The 26,304-nt window shown below is 28.1% G+C and overlaps 1 protein-coding gene across 3 annotated transcripts in view; it reads right to left on the bottom strand.

Moving 5' to 3' along the window:
• Positions 1–8,553: 8,553 nt before the first annotated feature.
• The window catches only part of LOC145193880 (uncharacterized), a 31,872-nt gene continuing 14,121 nt past the window's right edge, over positions 8,554–26,304 (bottom strand). For all 3 annotated transcript variants that reach the window (XM_090068713.1, XM_090068711.1, XM_090068712.1), the window contains 12 exons: positions 24,302–24,356; positions 20,045–20,196; positions 17,898–18,020; positions 17,659–17,706; positions 17,463–17,568; positions 17,044–17,268; positions 16,827–16,933; positions 16,372–16,463; positions 13,874–13,900; positions 11,534–11,607; positions 11,211–11,369; positions 8,554–8,847 (listed from right to left, as the gene is read on the bottom strand). In XM_090068713.1, the coding sequence (XP_089924839.1) occupies positions 8,607–8,847; positions 11,211–11,369; positions 11,534–11,607; positions 13,874–13,900; positions 16,372–16,463; positions 16,827–16,933; positions 17,044–17,268; positions 17,463–17,568; positions 17,659–17,706; positions 17,898–18,020; positions 20,045–20,196; positions 24,302–24,356 (1,409 nt within the window). In that variant the 3' untranslated portion in view covers positions 8,554–8,606. The remainder of the gene's footprint in view (positions 8,848–11,210; positions 11,370–11,533; positions 11,608–13,873; positions 13,901–16,371; positions 16,464–16,826; positions 16,934–17,043; positions 17,269–17,462; positions 17,569–17,658; positions 17,707–17,897; positions 18,021–20,044; positions 20,197–24,301; positions 24,357–26,304) is intronic.

The following is a 26,304-nucleotide window of genomic DNA, read 5'->3' as shown; positions in this document are numbered from 1 at the left end:
TTTGTCACTTAAATGGGCATAACTTTTAGCAGAATCATTAGTTTTTTATGAAATTTTCACCATTATAATACTGATTTAAAGCTCTTTACAATGATGTATAATAGTTAAATATTTGAATAGTTTAAAAATTTTGCACACATACCTACTTAAAGTTATCATTTTCCCGCTGAATAAAACGAAAGACGGAAAGATACTAAGTTTACACTTAGTTAATTTTCACATGTGAGTGCAAATTTTTTTAACCATATACTTAAAATCTTAATAGTAAATTGCAAGTCAAAAAAATATTCATTTTAAAAATTTATCTGTAAAATTAGTGAACTTAAATTCAAATTCACATGGTAATGTAACATAAGTCAAAAACAAAACTATAGTTTCACTTTTGAAACGTTTGGAAATTTTTGTGAATCATTAAAAATATTTTGTGAAGATTTACTTACCTTTATTGTTGCAGATGCAATAAATGTTAATTTTTTAGTGCCAAACTGAAAAAGATCTTCAAATTTTGAACTGCAGCTTTGATTCAAAGATTTTTAAAAATGTGTAACTTATCTTTAATTTTAATAAGATTTTAAAGCAGTATCCAAAAATCTTGTAGAACTCAGAAATTATAACTGAGAAATTATAACTGAGATTATAACTGAGAAATTTTAACTGCAACTGAGAAATTGGCTATTAATTAGGAGTAAAGGATCATACTGTCAAATCTACTTTTTTAAAGGGTTAAATACAAAAATAAATAGGTAAACATAAATTTCTTCATTTCTACTTCTTCTGATTATAATAATAATAATAATAATAATAATAATAATAATAATAATAATAATAATAATAATAATAATAATAATAATAATAATGATAATAACAATAATAATAATAATAATAATAATAATAATAATAATAATAATAATAATAATAATAATAATAATAATAATAATAATAATAATAATGATGATAATAATAATAATAATAATGATATTAATAATAATAATAATAATAATAATAATAATAATAATAATAATAATAATAATAATAATAATAATAATAATAATAATAATAATAATTATCATTATTATTATTATTGTTCTTATCATTATTATTATTATTATTATTATTATTACTATTATTATTACTATTATGATGATGATGACGATGATGATGATGATGATTATTATTATTATTTTATGATGATGATGATTATAACTATCATTACTTTTATTATAATTATTACTATTATTATTATTATTATTATTATTATTATTATTATTATTATTATTATTATTATTATTATTATTATTATTATTATTATTATTGTTCTTATCATTATTATTATTATTATTACTATTATTATTATTACTATTATTATTACTATTATTATTATTATTATTATTATTGTTCTTATCATTATTATTATTATTATTACTATTATTATTATTACTATTATTATTACTATTATTATTATTATTATTATTATTATTATTGTTCTTATCATTATTATTATTATTATTACTATTATTATTATTACTATTATTATTACTATTATTATTATTATTATTATTATTATTATTATTATTATTATTATTATTATTATTATTATTATTATTACTATTATTATCATCGTCATTATTAGAGAACACAAATACAGAACTCATTAAAAAATGTGTACAAAACTATTTCTATCAACAAAATGTCTTTAAATTAATACATTATGAAATTAACTTATTACCAAAGTATTGTTGGCAAAATTGGTTTTAAACCAGCATTCTGAATTATAAATGCAACACTTGGAGACGCCAAAAATTTTAAAAATTCCTTAGAGGCATTTAAATTAGTCACATTTTGCATAATGCCAGCAGAAAAAATGGTAGTGTGCTGAACTTCAGCAGGAATTTCTCCAAGGTGATCAATACCAGGAATTGCAATTAATTCACTAACTTGCTGAAAACCTATTTCTGCATCACCCCTAGCAACCACTGATCCCACTCTTTCACTAAAAACTTTTTTTGATTTTTTGTTCATCTCATCAACAATATCAAGCCTTGGAAAAAGGCAAGTAGATATATAAGTGCCACTAGCACTAGCAGAATAAGCTACTGATTTTGCACAAAGCAAGGTTTGCTTTAATGCATCTACAGAGCTGATATCAGGCTTAGATGAACCAGCCTTAACTACTACCCCAATTACAGAAGCCACCAAATCAACGCGTGTTTCTGCCATAACCAAACCACTTTGAATATATATATATATACACACACAATGTTCTACCTGATATAATATATTATATTAGATAGAACATTATATTTATTTATATATAACTTTTATTTGTTTTTATTTTAAGTGCTATATGCATTTTTTTCAAGTTCTCTTGTACATTTCCTTTACAATTTGAAGACATCACTTCCAAAATTTGCTTATTTTGCCTACATTTCTCAGTCAGTGTTTTTTCTAAAGTAAATGGCTCTTAAGCATTCCTTATAATGAATTTTTGTCACTTAAATGGGCATAACTTTTAGCAGAATCATTAGTTTTTTATGAAATTTTCACCATTATAATACTGATTTAAAGCTCTTTACAATGATGTATAATAGTTAAATATTTGAATAGTTTAAAAATTTTGCACACATACCTACTTAAAGTTATCATTTTCCCGCTGAATAAAACGAAAGACGGAAAGATACTAAGTTTACACTTAGTTAATTTTCACATGTGAGTGCAAATTTTTTTAACCATATACTTAAAATCTTAATAGTAAATTGCAAGTCAAAAAAATATTCATTTTAAAAATTTATCTGTAAAATTAGTGAACTTAAATTCAAATTCACATGGTAATGTAACATAAGTCAAAAACAAAACTATAGTTTCACTTTTGAAACGTTTGGAAATTTTTGTGAATCATTAAAAATATTTTGTGAAGATTTACTTACCTTTATTGTTGCAGATGCAATAAATGTTAATTTTTTAGTGCCAAACTGAAAAAGATCTTCAAATTTTGAACTGCAGCTTTGATTCAAAGATTTCAGAATTTGCAGCTTCATAAATATATAGCCTGTGCCATAAACCTTGATGATGAATTGCTCCAGGTTGTCGAGTTGTCAGTTGATCAATCTCTGGGGATAAATAGAATTGAATAATTTCTGCTAGCTCCCAATAACTACCTCTGGGTACTTTGTCTTCATCCAACAACTTTGAGATGATTACTAGGGATACTCTAGCAGCATTTTCAAGTTGTTGATTTACTCCATATTTGAATTTGCAAAGTTTATTTTGTTCAATCTGAATAAGAGAAAACTCATCCAAAAGTTTCTTGAGGAGTTGATTATCTGGACCTGAGGTTGTTCTGAAGAGCTTTTCAACATTCTTAATATGACACTCATAGACATGATGTCTGCAAGCAAGATGCATAACAGGTCTTCCAAGATAGATGTATAACCATAACTTGACGCAGTGGTGTCAAATACTAGACCTTTAATGTCTTCTTTGAGTGAGTTTTCTTCAAAAATCTCAATAATCTTCTCAGTATGACAAACTCAAGTAGAATCAGTGACAGGAGGTACTCCAAGCAAAAAATGTTTTCCATCACAAGTTACACTCAATGCTAAGCGCTCTCTTTTGTGTTTCTTTCCATCAGTATACTCTTTGACTAGCTTACCATCATCATGAAGAATCATGTTTGATCCAGCCTTTGCTTTTCAAGCATCCCTGGCTTCCTCCTCTGTTTCCTGCATGACCTTTCTACAAATTCTGTGTATATTGGATTTTGAAATACCTTTACTGGAAAGTCCACTTATATCAGCCAACTGCTTTAAAATATTAGATTGAGCTCTAATGCTTATGTGTTTAACCTTCGAAACAAGGACAGTATCTCCTACTATGCCAGCAGATGTAGATGGTTGTGGATCTATCTCATCTTTACTCAAATCTGTAGAATTAGAGGTGTCTGTTTCCTCTGAAGATACTTCTGTTTCACTTGAAGATGAAATCTGCAGCTTAGACTGATAACTCTGGTCATGATCTGCTCCAGACATTCATACTTTTGCCTGTTGAGATCTTTGAGCAGGACAAATGTACCTTTTATCTTTCTTCCTAATGTACATTTTCCTGCAACTTCTTTGATCATTTATGAAAATAATATCTTCTGCCTTGTCTACCTGAGATCTTTTGTTATCTTTCTCTAATATTTGTATCACATCACTGGCCATAACATCAAAAAGAACAGGCAAAATATTGTCTTTGAAAATTATTCTCTTTTCTTTAGTGTTTTGCCTTTTTTGAAGAGAAATCGGTAATTCACTCATTTTCTTCTGTACTTTGTCCACTCTGGATGTTGGAATTCCAGCTTTTTCATAAATAGCAGTGACCTTTTTAACCAAACACTGACAATTTTCCTTACAAATGAGCTTGAAATCATGAGAGAATCCACAGCAGAGAAGGGTGTTATTTTTGATCTTAGGATTTTAGGTCAGTATTTTGTTTGATTTTGTCAACCGCGTCAAACCGCATAAAAATGGGTAAATTGTGTCAACTGCGTATCTTTGAACTCACTTCAAACCTAATTAACTGTTTTATTCAAACTGCTCCTAATTTTTTGTGTAGTCACAAAAATAAAGTTAGAGCTCTACAACTTTACAGATCTCATTTTCTCACATATACGCAGCAGAAAAATGCTAGGAGCAGTCAAAATAAAATATGACCCTGAAAACGGGACACCCTAATATATATATATATACAGTGGTGGAAAAAATAATAAATTTTGTTTAAAGTAGGCGGAAATTTACTGGAAAAAATAATAAATACAGAAATGGTTATTTCGATTGTATATTTGAAAAAATCAAGAAAACTCAATGTTTATAAAACAAATATTTAACAAAAGTAATTTAAAACAATTAGGAACAAAACCAAACTTTTCTTTTTTTCTGAAAAAGGTTTATCAAACACTTAATATAATATCTTCCAAAGTTGTCTAATATTTTGCTGCATGTCCTTCTTTTTTTTTTAACTTCGATTAGTCTTTTGGGCATGCTGTTGACCAATTTATGGCTTGTTGATAGTGGAATAGCGTACCATGATGCTTTCACAGCTTCCCACAGATCCCTTTTGTTCCGAGGCTTTTGTTTTGCAATCTTATCCTTTACAATTTTCCATAAACTTTCTATTGGATTTAAATCTGGTGATTGTACTGGTCAATCCATTTGTCTTATACCATTATTTTTGAACCATCTCTTTGTATATGTTTTGGATCGTTATCTTGTTGAAATATCTAGAGCAGCGGTAGGTTATCCTCTTCCTACGAGGTATTAACAATAACCGGAGTCAAACACATATTTGAAAAGTAATAACAGTTGAAAATTAAAGAAAACAAAAAGATTAATCATCACTGTATTTATTATTTTTTCCAGTAAACTTCCGCCTACTTTAAACAAAATTGTTAGAAACATGAGAAAAATTGAAAAACAAATCATAATTTTTCTAAAAATATAGTTTTTAACAATAAAGCTTATAAAAACATAAAAATTAATATCAGTTAACATCAATTGCTGGGAATAAAAAGCATTTTTCTAAATGTTTAGATAGTATATGTATTATTTTTTCCACCACCGTATATATATATATATATATATATATATATATATATATATATATATATATATATATATGTATGTATATATGATATACATGATATATATGATATACATGATATACATGATATATATGGTATATATGATATATATGATATACTCTAATCTTTACTTACAGCTGTTGGTATTTCTAAGTAAGTATGAAAATAAGTGTTGCATTGGCAGTAATTTCCTTAAATAATAGCATTTTTGGTATATTAAAATATTTAAATAACTAAACAAATATTACAAGAGGCAGATTTGCTACTCATTATTATGCTACTCACTATTGTATTGACAATGAACTGGAAAAGAAGTCGCTTGGCTCAAAAAACAAAGACGAAAGCAACTTCGTGCACAATGAAAAGGTTTTACTAACACAATAACAACAAAACGAAGGTGTTTCATTATGAATTAGGATAATGAAAAAATAATGATGAAAATTTTTTATTTGATTTTTTTTTTCTTACTTTGCTCTAAACAAGAAAAATATCCTTTCAAAAAATTCAATTCTTCTTTGCTGTTCCGATACCAAAACTAGACAATGACTGATTTTCTTTAAACCGACAAATGACATGACCTAAAAAACCATATGACACGAGACAAAGCGAAAAATAATGAAACTTAACAGATGCTTTTCTCCTTTAAAAACGATTCCTTACCGAATATTTTTTCTCGACTTTCAGATATTTCTAACTAAACAGTACATTCTTTTAGTTTCTAACTGAAACTAAATAATAATTAACAAAATTTTTTTATTCTTTTCTATTTTTATTCTTTTTTTATTTTTATAATTGTTAAGTGAGATAAAATGTTTTACTTTAATAGCTTTTAATAAAGTTCAGATTGAGGCAAAATTAAATCTAGCAAGAACTTTTCCGAACTGAATCATTTATTTTTCAAAATTCTTCTAAATATTCAACCTTAACTATTTTGAAGTTTCTGAGGTATATTTAGTAATCAAATTAAAAAAAAAAAGAACCTAACTAGTAATATTAAAGTATCAAATGTTCCAGGTGTGGGTGTGGCCAGATGAGATTCAGTAATAGCAATTTAAGCAATGGGAGGTACTAACGATTCTATTGACACTAATTACCATAGCTAAACGTTGACCTTATCATAGTTTTGCTTCTGGTTGAAGCTTCGTTCTCTCGAACGAAACAATGTTTTCTCCTGCTGAAAAGACACGCTCCGAGGAAAACAACGAAGAAGGTACACAAAACCATATGCGAGCACTTTTTGCCAGAAGTGGAATTTGGGTCTCGTGTTTTCGGCACCGTTGTTGGATTCAATTTTGACCATTATGCTCGGCAGCACTTTAACAAGCTCAAAATTATTTGCGGGTGGATAAACCTCTGACAAAATGCCTTCATCTCGGCCAGGACCTCTGATAAAATGACTTTATCCCAGGCCAGGACGAAAATTTGTAAATGTCTCATTGAAGCACTTTTGATCGTAAAATTTCTGGAATTTGAACGGGTAGCAACTGGAGTTTGTGTTTAGCTAAACTTTATCTGTATTGAAAAAGCAAACAGTTACGGGTCTTAATGATGAAATTTTTTTAGTACTAATCCGATAGTAATTAAATAATAATGCAATGCTGTATTATTTAGATATTAATTTTGTTGGTTTACCATGCTTTTATATTTAAAAGCACTGTTTACACTATGGTTAAACATTAAGATTAAATTAAGATTTCTTGTTGCGATGAGCACGCCATCATTTAAAAGCTGCTCCTTTTCGTTTCGAGATGCAGATGCGTAATGTACTGCCGAGCTTCTTTCATGAGAAAAGACCAAAAAATTAAAAAAAGTTTTTTTTTTTTTTTCCTTTACAAATTCATACAGTTGAAATATAAATAATTCAAAGAGAAACCATCAGATTAACGTGGGTTTGTAAGTGGCAAATTATCTGCAAAAACCACATGTCACATTTTTACCACCAACAGCAAAGAACCTTATATTGTTTAGAGATTCATGTGACGGACAGAACAAAAACCATACATTAAGATTCTTAAGGAAATTACCAGATAACAAGGTCTTCGAAAACATCACGAATTATTTTCCTATCAGGGATCATTCATTTTAACATGCGATCGAGACTTTGAAAACAAAAAAAGGATGCTCCGTCGATTCGATCGAATTTACATTCCTAAGCAATATGCGGAGCTCATTACGAGAGCAAGTAAACTGAATAAGTTTTCTGTTAAGACGATCAACGCCACAGATATTCTCTCCTTTAAGTCAAAGTGGCCAAAAAAATATATAAATTAAAAAAAAAAACGGAAATTCTAATGAAACCTCTGGAAGAGGCACCCCAAAAAATCAAAGAACTCCCTTCCAAATATCGAAAATTTTCCAGTATGACTACAAAGCAACCAATGTAGGGAAACTACGAAAAAGGGAGTGGATAAATGGTTTCACCATAAATAATTTTAGTATGACCGATTTTACCGAAAATGCACCTGGTTTGTCAACAGAAAAGGCATATCCATCAAAGTGCCTAGAAATAGAAAAATTACCGATTTAAAAAAACTCGAAAATATGTTATTGGGTACGAAGACTTTTATGGTAACATTTTCAATTGACCAATTAACAAAGCAGATGACTGCTCCACGGATGTTGAAGAGTAGAGTTTGTATATTCTATATTTTGTTTCATTCTTTATTACTCTCTTGTTACTATTTTCATACCTTTATTTTCGATAATAAACTTGTTAAGTCCAAAATGTGGTATATTTTACTTTGAAGTTAGTGATTGTCAGCAAAAACCATACATGTGTATGTTATAAAATAATGAATAAAATATAAAATAAAATATAAAATATAATATAAAAATAATAACAAACTTGCTTGCAACCAAGACTATCGAGGCTTCTAAAATAAAATAAAAACCGTAACAATTTGCTTTAAGTTAAGAAATAGAAAAGTAGTCTTTAATTTATCAAGAACATGGATTTTGTAACACGTGGCTTTTGCAGATTACAATTCAATTAAACTTTTAAATTTCTTTTTATCTCTTGATTATCAACTTGGGGTGGCGAGTATTTCTTGTTAATGCTCTCTGGAAGGCAAGTAGCAACAGAGAGAACGACTAACGCAGAGGCAGATAGCAGTGTGAAAGCAAAGTATTCGTTTAATGGAAAAACGACACTTTTGTTTAAACTTAATGCATTTTTTAAATTCTTCATCGACCACGAATAAGCAAGGCCAAAACATACTGATCCAAGCGCTCTAAATGTAGAAAAAAAAATGTTTAGCAAACTATTCTAGATCTATAATACTTATAATAATTCCAGTACTTTTCTTAGTGACGCAGGCCGTGAAACTCATGGCCTACGTCATTAAAAAAATTTAAATTTATGAAGCATCATGAATTTAAATGTATATTTGCATGATTCACGTATTTGCACGCTGGAATAGTTTTTAGCTATGGGGTCATAATATTGGGCTATCTTTGTTATATTCTCGGAGCTCATGTTCACAATCAAAATGTACTGTTATACCAGTGATACTTAACTAAGCATCTGCGTCTCGTTATTTTTTTATTCGAGACGAGACGAGACGATAATATCCGGGACACAATTATTAAATTCCGAAAAGAAATTTATTGTCCCGGTTTATAACTTTATTCCGGGACAGTTTTTCGTCAATTTTTTCCGGGACATTTCTCGTCTCGTGCTTGTTCCGGTTCATTTCAAGAAAACGATTCCGAGACGCAGACCCTTATACTCAACCTGTATATATCGCATATCCGGAGAAACTACGATAAAGGTGCAAACTTCTTTCGAAGTTAAATTTATCAAAATAAATACCAACTGCTAAAATTTAAGACTTTCTATAAATCAGACAAAAAACATTTCAGGAATAATTGTAATGAGTTGTTTGTTTTAAATTTATTTTTTTTACGTAATATTAAAATCAATGCATACATGCATGCATGCATGTATGCATTGTATGCGTGTGTGTGTATGTATGTATGTATGTATGTATGTATGTATGTATGTATGTATGTATGTATGTATGTATGTATGTATGTATGTATGTATGTATGTATGCATACATGTATGCATATATGCATGTATGCACTTTTGAAATAAAAAAGTTATTACTAACTCATTGATTTATCAATTCAAATAATTTTATTTAATTGTTAAAAAGGTGACGGAACCCATAAACCTATCTATAAGACAACGGAATGTTTTCATCATTCCATTTATTGAATGGGTGATGAAAAAAAGGACTTTTTTAAAATAGAAACTGCATGCATGTACATGCAAATTATAAAGTAACTCAATAAATTTATTGTTAATGTATATTACAACTATAAGCAAAGTGAGACATCTGTATAACTTTTCCTTCAGTAAATCAATTTAAAAAGCACATTCTGGCCCGATTTAGCTTCTAGCCATTACGCTAAATTCGTTATAAACTTCTTATATTAGTATCAATTTTGATGAGAAAAAGAAAACCAACTAAACGTTCCAGAATGTGTCCAGCACGTTCACTTGTTAATACATTCAAAGCTTGTTTCATGGAAGTTCTCAACGACCTCAACAAACTTGCCTTGTTTAACATTTTAACATTAACAAAAAGTTTGCATCTAGCCATTAGATCGCTTTAAAATAAATAGCTAGAATAAAAGCCAGAAGCCAAAAAACAAAAACAAAAAACGGTTGAACTCTAAACAGAAACGTACACGCTTAACTTTTTGCAAATCTGTTAAATTTTGGGATAGATGAAGATGAGTCGAGTTTGTTGACGAGACGAATATCGAAGTTAACAGCGGAGAAAATGTTATCTACAGAATGCCTGTTGAAAAGTATAATACCAATTGCATCGTACAACGTATTAAGCAAGAAAGTTCGGATATGGGTATGCGTAAATTATAAGTTTTTTAAAGATTTTTAACGCTTGACTTAGAAAACTCACCTTGTCACGCGACAAATAGTTTCAAATCTTTGTTCCAAAAGACCAGAACAATAAAGTCATGAGCATGCCAACAGTCCTGATATAAACTGCAACGAGAACATTTAGTTATATCAAGACTAATGATTCTCGCAACAGTTTAATTCAGGCAGTTTAAGTAAAAAAATTTTAAAGAACAGCCCGCGAATTTAGGGGGAAGAGATGTACGCTAACAAAAATTTAAAGCAGGTTCTTGAAGAAGTTGTACAATAGCTGTGACTCGGCTTTTGTTAACTGCTTTAAAAAAAAAAAAAAAGAAAAAAAAAAAAGAAAGGAAATTACATAATATTGTGCATTTTCCGAAAGACCAAAGTTTTCTCTAATAAATTATTAGGCAAATAGTTTTTTGAAGAATTTAAGGCAAATGCAATTGCATAAAACCATTAGATGCATTGCTTTAATCTATTATAGTACTAGTATTTTTTGGTTCAATTAGTCAGTGAAATGTGAAAAACGTTCTATATTAAGTATCACTTTTTTTTTCAAAAATGTTGCAGTTTCAACCTGGAATTGTTTTTCTAAAAGAAAGAATCGGAACTCATAATTTTTAAAAACGCTTACAATATCCCTTTTCTATTCTTTATCGAAAAAAAAAAAACTAAATGTATTATAAAGATCAAGCATCCTACCTGCCTATTGAAGTAAGAGACAACCCGATTCCATTTGCGAACCCCAAAAACTCAGGCTCAACCGAGTTGTTTATAAAAACATTAATACACAAAATGCCTGCACTATACATTGACCTGATAAGGCATTGGGTTAACCATAATGCTATCCACAATACAGTTCTGAAAACGTAATGCAGTTTAGTTTAATTACCTTGTAAATAATTAAAGTTTAATATTAAATACATTAAACATGCTAAAAAAGTAAAAATATAAAAACTAAAAAAAAAACGTTTATTGATTTAAAGTGGGAAATATTTTTCGTCATTAGAAAAAATCAACACAACCTATTTTTAATCATGGCATCCACTGGAAGCAAAAAGACAAATGCCGAAAAAAGTAAAGTTGATCCACAAAATACCTAAAGTACAAAAAATTCTTTTATCTAAAAAATGGAATCTTTAAACAAAATGAAGCATAAAATAGTTTTATTGATAAGTTAATACTGAAGTACACTCACAAACACATACAGTGGTGGTCAAAAGTCTTGGAACAAAACATTTAACGACCAAAAAAATTTATTTTTGATCTAAAGTATAAATTTTGAAGGTTTGAGGTATATTTTTAAAAAGAATGTTGTTTAAAAAAATACTTAGAACTTATTTATTTTTTTATTTATTTTACTGTTATCGTTTATTACTTTTAGTATAAAAATTTATCAGCTATATTATGCCAGAACTTTCACCTAAAAAAAGAGGAATTATTGCTGCATTATATGAACAAGGTTTAGTTCAAAGAGAAATATCTCAAAAGCTTGGTTGTTCATTATCAACTGTAAGTAGAACTTTAAAAAGGCATAAAGAAGAGCCCCAATTAAATTTTACTTCAAAGATGAGATCAGGCAGGCCCAGAGCAACCACCTCAAGAACTGACAAACTTATTGGCCGGATAAGCCATGCAAATCCACGGCTATCTGCACATGAGATTTCAAAAGAAATTTTTATTGAGAAAAAAGTAAGTGACCGAACGGTTAGAAGAAGGCTTTTGGTTGATTTCAAAATGAAGGCATGCAAGCCAGCAAAAAAACCTTTTTTATCATTAAAAAACCTAAAAGATCGAAAAACATTTTGTCAGCGCTACAAAAATTGGACTGGAGAAAATTGGTCTAAAGTTCTTTTTTCTGATGAAACATGTATTAAACAATTTAATGTTACAAACAACTTTGTAAGAAGACCAAAAAACTGTAGATATATGCCAAAATATACAGTTAGCAGTGTCAAGGCTCCTGTGTATTGTATGGTTTGGGGTGCTATTTCTGCCAAAGGACGTGGGCCATTATGGATAATGCCCAAGAATACCACAATAAACAGCAAAGTCTATTTGGATGTTATGAAGGAGAAGTTGCCACCTTTCATGCAGATCTTGAACTGCACTTATTTCCAACAGGATGGTGCACCATGCCACACAGCCAAAATTGTAAAGAAGTGGTTTGCTGATCCTATAATGATTTAGTTGAAGCAATCAAATCAGTGTGGAGCCATGAAATTATACCAGACTATTGTACAAAACTTGTTAACAGCATGCCAAAACGTTTCCAAATGGTAATTGACAATAATTATGCTTCCATTAAATATTGAACTTTAATCATGTATGTGCATGTACCTATCATCTTTGAAATTGTTATAAACACTTATTTTATTGAAAAAAATAAAAAAATGTACTAATAAATTGTTTTTCACACAAATATATTGATTTCAGAACATAAAATATGTTGTTCCAAGACTTTTGGCCACCACTGTATACACACATGGTGGCTCCGGTTAATTAGGACGAACTTTCTATAAGAGTGAATACGAGAGCTAAAATTATTGTTGCTCTACAGGTGGAAAAACGCCCAACGAGACTATCGAGTTTCATAAGCTACCAAAGAGTTAGCTTTCCGAGTAAAACGGCATTATGATGCTCTAAAAAATATACTCGTCACTGCAACATAAAAAGAAATGAGACGTTTGTCACCGCAGTTGCTGCACAGATTGACTAGTTACTTCCATGCGAACCGTGGCCAAAGAATTTAACAAACACCACGAAACCAACTGCGAAACAGTCACAGAAAACCTAGAAATGAAGTCCAATCCAATGAAAACTAATCAGCTCCTGGACAGACGTCATGAAGGAAACACGAAAGATAAGTCACCACACTGCTACACAACCCAAGCATAGAACCGCCGACTTGAAGAAATTCCTCTTTAAAGAGAAAAACAACAACCAGGACCATTAGCTTACGAAGAATATATCATTCCACTGGTCACCTAACTTGTGGCGCCCTTGCTCACCAAATATGACTTGCTTGACTATGTGTATAGTAGCCAAGCGGGTTAATGTAATACCATAACTGCTCTTAAGGTAGCTGTTGATGAAGTGATAAGGCATATGAACAAAGACGCCATCATCAAGGCATATGGCGTATTCAGGTCCCGTTAGAAACCGTTCTGGCAATTAAGGATGGTTATATAAAACTATGTGTAAACTAATTACAATGCGCTTGTTTTACATATTTGAATTTATAAAATATTTTCTATAAGATGTCTTAATTTCATGGTGCATTAGTCCTGATTTACCAGATCCACCTTATGTGTATATATATTTATATATGTATGCATATATTAAAACTATTATGACATAAATACCTTTTTGGCGCCAAATCTGTTTATAAACTGTAAAAAAAATAATAAAAAATTATACTCATTAAAAAAAGATTTAAATTAGGCTCTACATACCCACGCACGCACGCACGCATGCACGCACACACACATAATTGGTTTTTTTATTCGGCTAGCAGGCGAAAGTATGACTCAAAAGGCGATCACAGTTTAATTTTTAATTTAATATAGCAGATGCATAATTTATACTAGCCACAATTGTCTACAAATGCAACAAAGGGAAACCTCAAACTCTTTTTTTCTTTCAGAATCGTAAAGCTTTCGGACTTCAAAACTAATTTTTAACCACTGAGCATCGCTACCATCTAAAATGGATACTTATGTAATGGACATAATGCAACACCTAGATAAATAATTCTTTCTGCACATCAAATAAAACGTTCTGCCTGAGAACTAGACCATACACAACTGTGATAATCTTTTGTATAGTGTGTATAAGTCTCAGACATCAGTTTCCCTGAAATATCTTGAGAATTATCAGAAGATTTCAGATGATATATAATATCTTTCTATATGATTTGTCTTTAGCATCAGAAACAACTACCAACTGATTTACAAACATACGATTTCTAATTATATGTACTTCAACAATGTTGAAGTACATATAATTCGGAATGATACATTTATAAATCAGTTGATATTTGACTAGGCAATTTGATATGTCATAGACAGATTGGAATTCCAGATTCTTTAGTTTTTTCTTGGTTAAGTTTTTTTTCTGGCTGGATTGAGTGCTGTGCGCAAGAATAATTTCTTCCGAACTTTCTTTGAACTCAAATGATAGGTTTCTGATTGCTATGAGCATTTTTTTAACACTCAAATTGTAACAAACACCTGTAACCTTATCAGATCTCTGACTCCAACCTTTAATGTTTTTTTTGTTTTACACAAACTTGAATTGCCCTGTCGATTACATGGTGTTTTGTGGTAGGATACTTCAGAATTATCTGCATTCAAGTTCAAATATGGATAATTTATATGCAGTGATGACAACACACAGCCAAGTATGGTTTTATCTAAATACTAGAAAATAGGACTTGAATGGGTAGACTGTTGAAATGATGAGAATACAACTCATAAATTGACCAATCTAGACAGGAAACTTTTGGCATTGTTATCACATCAACAAATGACACAATGAATTTAATTGTTTTCTTGGGACAACTCGATACAACAAAGACATCATAATTGATCATATTGGACAAATGCACGTTATCAGCAATATCTTTTTTTTGAGTGAAAATTGCTTGACTAAGCTATGAGGATGGTTGTAAAGATATTTTGAAATCCAAAATTCATACCTTTTGTAACGTGCATCCATTTTAAAATTAACATCATTGTAGCTAAATGAATGAAGAATTTTACTTATAATGATTAGGTTCCTTTACAAACCACAAGGATGTTCAAAGTAAGGGACGATAACTTTTAAGTCAACCCGAATTTTAGACTAAAAATCTGTTTCTCACATGCTAATACCTAATTCTAGAGGATTACCAATAATCTTATTCAATATTTGTTAATTATTTTTTAATGGTGGTTTAAATGAGACTACATGAACTTTATAATGTGGATTGAAATGTCCTCTTTAGGTTCACAGAAGCAAAATGCTTAACACATGCTCAATTTTTCCTTAGATCTGAGCTTAAAATTTGAAAAAAAAATTTAACAAAAAACAAAATGCTTAAAAGAAAACCAGAAGCAGTGCTTCTTACTTGTTTTTCTTCAGGGTTATGTTTTTCTTCAGGGTAATGTATTACTTTTAACAGCAATTGAGTTTACAGACTATATGAGGAAACTTTAAGAAATATTACCTGCGTAGCTTATCACTAAAGAACTTCCCATGTAATGTTGCTTTGCAGTTTTCATTGTTTCAGGGCTTTTTCACTCACTAACATGTGCCTCTGCTAAAGCTGACTATTTTTAGTATAATTTGGATAATTCCACTTGAATAGTTTTTGCATAATTATGTATAATTTGTAAGTAGACTTTGATCGTCTTCTGAGTGACACTTTTATTCAATAACCTTTTTAATTACACGACAAATTCTTAACTAAATATTTAACATCAAGTTTCTGTGTCGAAGATAACTGAAATTTTTAATTTTTTTGTAACATTTTTTTAAATGGAAAGTTGTGAAAAAAATGTTTTGAGATTTCAAAGGAAACTTTAATTATATTGCTAAACAAGAAAAAGATTGCGAGTAAAAAAATAAATAAATAAACAAAATAGAATACCTAAACTTTGTGAAGTACTTGTAAATAAAAATTAAAATTTACAATTTTTGTCATTTATTTACATTTATAAAATATAATTTAAATAATATTCATTAAGGATTACTTAAAAAAACTTGATTTTATTGTCAATAACAGCATGCAAAATTCATAGATGTGTTTTTTAAAAAACAGAGACCAATAAGCAAAGTAATTACAACATAATGAAAACATTAAATTAATAACCAAAAATACCTTGTTAATGGCTAAAAATTGAATGAGTATGATGGAAAGACCTGTAATTAAATACAATAAACCAATATCGGATGTATTCATACTCAATCCATCTAAAAATTTAAACACTTGATGAGTTAAAAAGATAAATATTACATAAAATGAATACAGTATTTATAACTTTAGAAAAGATTCAAATTAAAAAGAAGGGGGAAAATATCGGATGTATTCATACTCAATTCATCTAAAAATTTAAACACTTGATGATTTAAAAAAATAAATATTACATAAAATGAATACAGTATTTATAACTTTAGAAAAGAATAAAATTAAAAAGAAGAGGGAAAATAGGAATCCACCTTTCATTAAAGTTCATACAAAACTTCAGGAAAGTAAAACATCAGTAAAAAATGAGGTAATAGAAAATTTTGTCCCTTTCAAAATCAACAACAAAAAAAAACTTTCAAAAAACTCACTATATTTCACTTTTGTAGCAGCAAACACAGGAAACAAATCTTCATAACCAACAGTAGTCATTGAAAATAAACAATACAGAAAAACTGACAGAAGAAAACTCTTGTTTCTAAGAAATAAATTCTTCCTTGTTTTAGAGAAAGGATTAATAATATATAGAATATTTATTATAATGAATATTTCAATAATATTTCTTTTAAATGAGAAAAGAAAGCATACATAAACAATCTCCTGTATTTTGATTTTTTGAATTTATCACAGCAGAGGAAAAACTTTGATAGCTTGTAACTTCTTCTTTTTGGGAGTAAAAATGTTTTTTCAGAAAAGGAAGGTCCTTCAACAATATATAAATCATTAGTATCAGTATTTATATTAGCGCTTTCAGGTAAAACTCTTTTTTCCAATTGTTCATTGATCAACTTGTTTCCAAAGGCATTCTCCTGCCTAATCAATCAATAAAAAAAATATAAACTAGCAGTAACAGAAAAAAACAATAATAATTATTATCAATAAACTCAAATATCAATAATAAATTAAATACTACCAACAAACAAATTAAATATTATCAATAATACAATAGAAGTAATTGTGTTAAAAGTATTAGAAGACCCTATCAAAACTAAGTTTTAATGACTTACTTTTCTTTCTTAGGAAGTAGAAATAAAGTGATCACAAGTGAAATAGTGAGCCCTGTAGCAATAATAAAATTGGGAAGAAAAACTTTGAAGGTGTCAAAGAAAGAACCTAAAAAAAAAAAGTTATGTAAAAATATTGCCAATAAACTGACATTAACTATTTCAGAAACACTTTATACATACATACAAAAAAAATCACCTTTACTGAAAACTTTTGGATACTTTTCAGTTGGAAACACAAGAAAACCTTAAAAAAAATTCAAAGTTTGAAGCAATTATTATGGTGTAAAATACAAATGTGATAAAAATTATAAAAAGAGTCAAATTTATTTAGCAATAAAAATCAAAATTATAGGATTTCAGTGAGACACTGGTCATGCACAAATAAGATTTAAATGTTTAGTCCACATTGAAAAAACTACAAGTTTATTTACTTACCAGACATGCTTGGTCCTAAAATATATCCTATGTTAATGGCTGAAAAAATGATACTCAGCCCAGTAGAAAGGTTTGTATCATCAGCTATATCTGATATAATTGATTTATTGATAACAATCAACCCTTAAAAAAAAAGTCATTAAACAAATTGTTAGAAAAACAGTTCAATTGAATTATGAAAAACCAAGCGGAATATTAGGAAGCAAAATACTAATGGTTTTCAAAAAAATAATTGGAACATAAAATAATTTTTTTTCAAACATACAAGATTTATTTTTTCAAACTCTTCTACCTGAAGCTATTTTAAAATCCAAATAGTGATATTAATACTGTCATAAAAGTTCTGTAAAAATTAACAAATTAAAATTTAGAACTACTGGCAATATTATAACAAATACAAAACTGTCAAACATTACATTTAAACAATTTTAAATAGTTTAAGTCTACATTATTCTTGAAACCAATCACATTTGAACATTCAATATATTTTATTTGAACATACAGTACATTTGAACATACAATAGCCTTGCAGCAAAAAAGTTAACAAAAAAAAGGTTCGCAAGCATAAACTGTTGTCAAGTTATTTGTTGCAAGATGAATGGTCTAATTTGATGTAACTAACTTAAAGTGGCTTAACTAAAAAAAGGTTAAAATTTTACAACAAACATTTTTAAAAAATTATTTGTGCACTATTTCTAAAAATTATTAATGCTGATAATTATAACTAAATTTTAATCAGTCATAATGATCATATTTAGAAATTTAACTATTACTGATATGCCAAATTACTAACACATTTTATTACTTATAAAAATTACTGATTTACTGATTTTTATCAAAGAAATAAAAGATAATTATTACTTATAAATATCAGACATAATATATCAATAAAATATCAGATACAATATTTTGCATTGTATTGCACCAAAACAATATTTTGCCATGCACAAATAGAATGTGTATTCACTTCACTTTAATAAAGTTGTTGCTTTAGTGAGAGAAAATATTCACAAATATAAATCTAAGTATTTTGTTGGAGATTGAGTTGTTAAATTTTCTTTACACAAATGAAAAATTTTATTTCAATTGCTTAAATTTAAATAATAAATTGATTATAAAATTTGAAAGCCACTTAATTAGAATTAAGAAAATACTAAATTTTAATATAGAAAAATTTTATTACATGTTAATTTTAAATTTAGAAATAATTAGTTTGTTTTAGTGTTTTATTTTAGATTTAAAACGGAAAAATGAATATTTGGGGCATCTTTATTATTACTTTATCATTTTCCAAATAGGAAGGCTCAGAAGAATAGGCATATGACAAAGTAGTTTAACAGGACAATAGTATTAGAGGTGCTATCAAAAATTTGAACTTACTAACTAAGAGTTGCACTATATAACAGATTAAAAAACTAGCTAACTTACAGACGGCAACTTATACCTTCCTGAATGTATAAGTCTAAGCTAAATGAAGAAAAATGTACCAGGGAAAATGCAAAATTACATTAATTACTTTAATGCTGAAAACAAAACTGGATTAAAAAACCCTGAAAAAGTCCCTTATTAAAGTATATAATCAAAACAAGCTGTGCAAGCAAAATATATTCTAATATTAAAGGACAGAACAAAAAAGTTACAAAGTATTTTCTTTTTATATCTTTTAGTTAAACTAACCAGCTGTGAGAAAACATTTTGTAATTTGAAAAAAGATTGTGTTACATTTTTTAAACTCCAAAATCAAACAATATTTTAACATCAGAAGATGTAAAAATTACTGGCTAAAATTAAATAGCCTAAATTTTGGAAAAGAACACCCTACAATATTATAAAAACTTCAGGCTTTGAATCTTGATTCAACAAAAGACATTAAAGATTTTTTTCTACAAAATTGCTGAATTTATAACATTAACCTAACTTTCTATTAAACTTTACCTTAATATGTTTAAAACAAAAAAAAGCTTTCATTATTTGAATTTTAAAGACTAAAAAATCTTTAAAACTCAAAATACTAATAAAAATATACCTTACTGATAATAAATATAAAATACATATTTGGTGTAAGTTCATTTATAAAAAAAAAGGATTTAGTAATAAAGAAGGAATAAAGAAGAAAAAAGTAAGAACAAAAAGGTCATAATACAAACCCATGCAAAGGCCTTGCATAGATCTTGTTACAACAGTCCAGATAAAATTGAAGCTAAATCCAAACATAAATGTAGTGATCGCAAGACCAGATCCAGCCCAAACAAGAGAGAGTTTTCTTCCAAACTTGTCGCATATGTAACCCCACATTGTACTAAAAGTAATAACATTGTACTATTATAATTTAAAAAATTAAAATCTTCTATTTAAAAGATTTTTTCATTTTTATGTGCTATTTTAAACTTTTAATCAAAGCTAATTTGAATAATTTTAATGATGTTGTCTTAATTTAATATTGATAATGCCTCACACTATCTAAACACTGACAATGTCAATGGCATCTTAATACAATTTTAATGACAACAACTAAATACTGTTATAATTTAAATATAGGTGTTTCATAATGGTTATCTTAAAGATCATCAAGCTTCATAAAGATCATCAGGATGAAAAAAAGCAATCATTGGCTTACTTTGTAAACTTACTTTGAAGTTTTGACAAAATTTTAGGAATGGTAACAATAGTTTTTAAAAATGATGGTTATAAATTAATAACTCAACCTTATCAATATTCCTCTTTTTAATGTCTTGCAGTTGAAAATTGTGTTTATTTATTTAAAATAGTTTCTTGTAGATCATTTGAAACATAAAAAATATGCTGGAACTGAATCAAATTATCTTTAATTTGCAGGAAAATGCTTCTTTGTTGCAGGAAGTACTCTGTCATTCCTATTAAGATTTGTAGAAATGTTTAGAGCAAAATACTTATTTTACTTACAAAATTGTTGTTTTTGTTTGGAAATCATCTTTTGGATTATAAAGAAAAAAATCTGTGTTAAAGCCATTTTTGACTTGTTGCAACAAAACATAAATAATGCCTTTATATCATACTTTAGCGTAAGCTATACATGCTATGCCAATGAAGTGAAAGAAACAACCTTTTGCCTAAAACCTGTTAAGTTTAAAAAATTTTAAAGGTTTGATAATACTGTAATATTTTCGAACTAAATTTGCACTTTGTTTTAAATTTAAAACCATGTATTGTAGATAGAAGGACATTTGAAAAATAATAAAAAGAAATAATGGTAAAATAAATGATTTCAAATCTGAATCTTGTACGAACTTATGTTCTCATAGACATTTTTATTTTAAAAAAAAATTGGTTTTTTTTTTTAAAAATATGTTAGAATATTAGATGAAAATAATGAAACTTAGGGAACTTTTTTATAGATGATGCTATATTAATTATATATTAATAATATATATGATGTTATATTAATCATATATTAATCATATATTAATCATATATTAATCTTATATTAATAATGTAGTCAGTTTAAATACAATGATACTTGTTTTGATGTAAATTCGATTTCCAAAAGGAAAAGTTTTCTTGATGTCACCCTCTTGCTAGTTTTCATAATACTATTCTGAAGTTCTTAGCAGCAAAAGTAGCGTCTTTTATTCTCAAAAAACTATTTTTAATTAATGAAAAAATCTAGCATAATATTAGTATAAAATTTTACAGTATCAATATTGAACTAAGCCTTTTATTCAACCTATTCTATTGAATAAAATATAGTTAATACCTTTTTTTTTTTTTTGGGGGGGGGGAGGGTAAAATATAAAACTGCATATTAGAAAGTGCTTACATTAACAATGCATTTATATGAATTAAGCAGATTTCCTATTAATTAGATATTCACCTTTCTAAAAAAGTCCTCTAAAAAGAAATTATCTTATACTATTCATTGATTAAGTATTTAGGTGAGTATAGTATTTTATCAGCTGTAAAAGATTTTTAAGTGAATAAAAAAAAATGAAAAAGAAACTTAAACTTAGGCCAAAAAAAAGCAGATTGCAGGTAATCATGTCAGTATTTATTACATGAAGTAAACTAAAGGCCATATTAAAGAACTTAGATAAATTGACTTGATAGTAATAAGATATATTCAGTTAAAAAATAATTTTTTTTTTCTACAGCAGGAAAAATTGAAAAATTTAATTTGTTTTGAAGATTTGTTATACAACTTTTTACTTTACAGCAAAAAAAAAAAATTTCCCAGAAGTTGAAAAATTAATTACTTATAAAAAAAAATTTAGCATATTTATGCAAAATGGATGATATGTCTTTATAGTTTAATAAACTAACCTCAATAAATAGATAAGGGTTTGTTACTGTAATACTGGTGGACAATTTCCCTGAAAATACTTGTTGATATGATAATCCTTTAACATACATTTGGCCGAGTGATTATGACACTGATATAAATGAACTGCTCAATTTTTTAGTAAAATATTTAAGGACAAACTATATAAAAAAAAAAGAAATGGGTTTTTTTAGAAGAAAATAAATTTACAATAGGTCTTAACATGCAGCTTTTAGCAGGCTCTTTATCAACTCATTATGTTAAAGAAGTATTTTGTATGAAATATCTGGCGAAAAAAATTTCTTGTAAGGAAGTAGAGCTTTTTGATGATGAAAGTAGTCCGGAAGTTATCTAGGACTTTTGATAACAAAAAAAATTTTAAATTTTTAAAAGAAAACTATTTTAATCAATCCAATAATATTCTTGTTTTCCTTTTTAAGACCATGGGGAAAATACAACTTGATTTATACAGGGTGTCCTGAAATTCACACAAGATTTGAATTTAATTCCATTTGTGCAGTAAATTGTGAGCAAAAACAGCAAAAAAAGTTAGCTGACAGTTTAGGGTTACTAAAAATTGAGCTTTACATGAGAGAACAACATGCTTTAAATGATGAACAACTTCAAAAATAACAACAGTTTAGCAGCCACAAAAAAAAATGGTCGGAATATTAACTTAACTTTGTCAACTATGAAGAGAAAAAATCACCAATTAATCCAACTATGAAGAGAAAAAATCACCAATTAATCCAGTTCCCTGAATTGAAAAATTCAGGGAACTGGATTAATTGGTGATGCTAAACACACTGGTTGTCCAAAAACAAGCAGCTCATATCTCAGTATTGAAGCAGTGTGTGATAGTGTTAGTGAAAATCCAGGAACATTAATTCAGCATCTTAGGCAAGAATTGCAAATTTCAAGAAGCTCTCTACAGCGTATATTCACTGAAGATCTGAGTCTCCATGGTTACAAAGCTAAATTGATACAAGAACTGAAGCTTAATGATCATCCATAGAGAAGAGAGTTTAGGGTATGGATTATTGAACATCAACAAGTGGATGCTGATTTTTCTAGTAAAACCATCCTAAGCAATAAAGCACATTTTCACCTTGATGGTTTTGTTAATTGCCAAAATTGCTAGATTTGGGGTCCTGAGACCCCACATGTGACTGTCAAAAAAAAAAGCGTCTGCAACATGTCACTGTTTAGTGTGGATTTTGGTGTAGATTTTGGGCTGGAGACATCATCCTTCTTTTAAAATGAGGCTGATCAAGCAGTTTCAGCATATTTGTTACTGGTGCTCAATATTGTAACATGATAACAGATGTCTTTCTGCCTAAATTGAATAATATTGATTTGGATGACATGTGGTTTCAACAAGACAGTGCCACATGCTATACAGCACGTGAAACAATTCAATTACTACATGAGACATTTTCTAGTTGTGTACTATCTTGTTTCAGTGATTAGAATTGGCACCCAAAATTTAGCCACATTTATGCAAAATAGTCATGAAAAATTTGAACAAAAGAGTGCATATGTGCCAGCAAAGCCATGGAAGGCCAATTGCCTGGTGTGCTTTTCCATACAAATCCCTCTCCTATGCTCTTTATGATTCAATAAAAAAAATTACAATCTAAAGAAAAAAACAGTGTTATCTATTAAATTTATATCTTGCGTAAATTTGGGATACCCTGTAAAATGATTATAAAACTTAAACTAAATTTAACTATTTCTTAAAGATAGGACACCAGTATATGCAATTATAGATTTTTTTACACCATCAGATATCTGTACCATGTACACCAGTCACCAATTCTTTTTTTTTTTATGTTTTAGAAAAACTGTTTTTAACTTATGCTACCAGATATGTATTTTAAGTTTAATAAACTTATCTAAGAATAAAAAGAGAAATTGTGAAACTAATAAATACTAATAATTTTTATGCATACACACTTGTATACACAAAAACTATTAGAATTTTTAATAAGAATCATTATGAACTAGTGTGTTTGTAATAACTACAGATTCAAATTTTTTTACAGATACAAAGTTTTTAAAACCTAGTCTAACAAACACGCATTTAAAAAGAATATTTTCAATACCATACCTGCTTATTACTCTACTCACAGACATTGCAGATGAAACAACTCCAACATACCTGCCTTAAAACAGAAAAGCAAATTTTTTTATGAGTTAAAGTGTTTCATTAGTAAAACAGATTGACATCATTCAAAAAAATGGTTTTTTTTTAAAGATAACTGCATACATACACACACTGATTTCATTAAAAGGAAAGCAGCCTTTTAGACTCATAAAAGCAAATTACATTGTAGAGCAATAATAAAAACGTTATTTTTTTAAAATAAATTCAACCTTGTTACTAATAAAACATTTGCTCTATTTTAACAAGATTAAGGGAGAGGGGGGAGCATTGGTACAGGATGAGAATTGGGTAAACAGGCAAATATTCAGTTGTTTTAAATCAATTTCAACTTTTGAATGCATATACCAAATGATGTTTATAATCATTTCTTCCAAAAAAATATTATTAGGCTTTAAGCATTTTATTAATTGTAAATTTACCTATTGTTTATTTTGCTGCTATGTTGAATTTTTTCACATTTTACTGGGTATGGTGAGTGGCTTCTTTTTTGAGTGTTAATTCATTTTTTAACTTGTTCAAACTTAAGTTTAAACATAAAATTAAAAACTGAAAATTTTTTTATTATTAGGAGGTTAAATTAATTTTGAGGGTTTTTTATTATAATAAAAAATGTATTTGTTTCTAAATAATAAAAAATGTACTCAATCAAAGTAATTTTCATCGTTTGCAACAACCTTCTCCTATTTTTGACAACATATTAATTCCATCGTAAAATATTTTTTTCTGGTTTTTGAACTATCAATCATTCAAGCCAATTTTTGACTTCTTCAAAGCAATTAAAATGCTGCTCTCCAAGTGAATGCTGCATTGACTGAAACAAATAGTATGCTGATGGAGGAATGCCTGGTGAATATGGCAGGTGAGGTATCATGTCTCTTGGTGTAATCTCCTCATTTTCCTTTAAGAGCTTGATCCAAAGCAATCAATTGTTGTTGGTAGCGTATGCCTGTTATAGTTTCTCCAGGTTTTAGCAGTTTACAATACACCACACCTCTTTGGTCCCACCAGATTCAATGCATAACAATTATTACAATACAAAAATAAATTCAAATAGGACTTTTTGTGTATGCTAACTAACATCCAATTCAAATCACAATCACATATTAAATACTTTTATTTAAGCTTAATTTAACTTTGCATAAGATGAAATACTCTTCATCTGGTATAAATCTAAATATTTAAAAGTTTTTTACATAAAGTTTGATTTGAATATAAAATGCTACTTTTGGGATTTTAAAATCTTGAAAGTTAAATTTAAAATTTTGCTTAAAGAATTGAAATGTCCAGATGTTGAAATTGTTGTGATAAATGTTTGCTTAAATTATTTTTATTTCTAATAACATAAAAAGTAGTTTCAAGACATAAAAAGTTTCAAAAACTTTTCAAACTATGTTAAGTTCTCTTTGTCAATTTTTTAGTTCTAAAACTTTGTAACTCCCTATTGTTGTTATGCAAATGCTGATTTGATATAAATTTTCAATATAGATTTAAAAATCATTCAGGTTTTCATAATGTTAGGGAGAGAGGGGGGGTTGGAGCATTGGTGCATTTTAACAAGAAATTAAAAAACAAAAAGAAAGTCAGAAGCAACTATTTTTGCTATTTTTTAAACAGCAACAAAAAAAAAGTGCAATTTGAATGAAAAATAAAGCACATTCTAAAACCAACAAAACATTTTATAAATATATCCAGAAATCATAAACATTAAAAAGAAAAAACACATGCAAGTAATTATTTTACATTGTAAATTGAATAATCAATTTTAAATTTTTCAAAAACTCTGCTTAACTATTTTTTTAGATTTTGGCTTTTGCTCCAAAAGTCTTTTAAAAATTACCTCTTTATTTTTTAAGTCTTTATTTTTTCAAATGCTGTTATGATTTTTTTCTATGAAAATATTCCTGAATATGGTGTGTTAATTAAAGCAGGCAAGTTGTAAATGGTTA

The sequence above is a fragment of the Hydra viridissima genome, unplaced genomic scaffold (genome assembly GCF_058129835.1).
Source record: "Hydra viridissima isolate aposymbiotic clone 2 unplaced genomic scaffold, HvirCarnegie_v1 scaffold_12, whole genome shotgun sequence".
Taxonomy (NCBI): Eukaryota; Metazoa; Cnidaria; class Hydrozoa; order Anthoathecata; family Hydridae; genus Hydra; species Hydra viridissima.
Note: the sequence above shows the minus strand (reverse complement) of the source record. Positions and strands in the feature narration are given on the sequence as shown.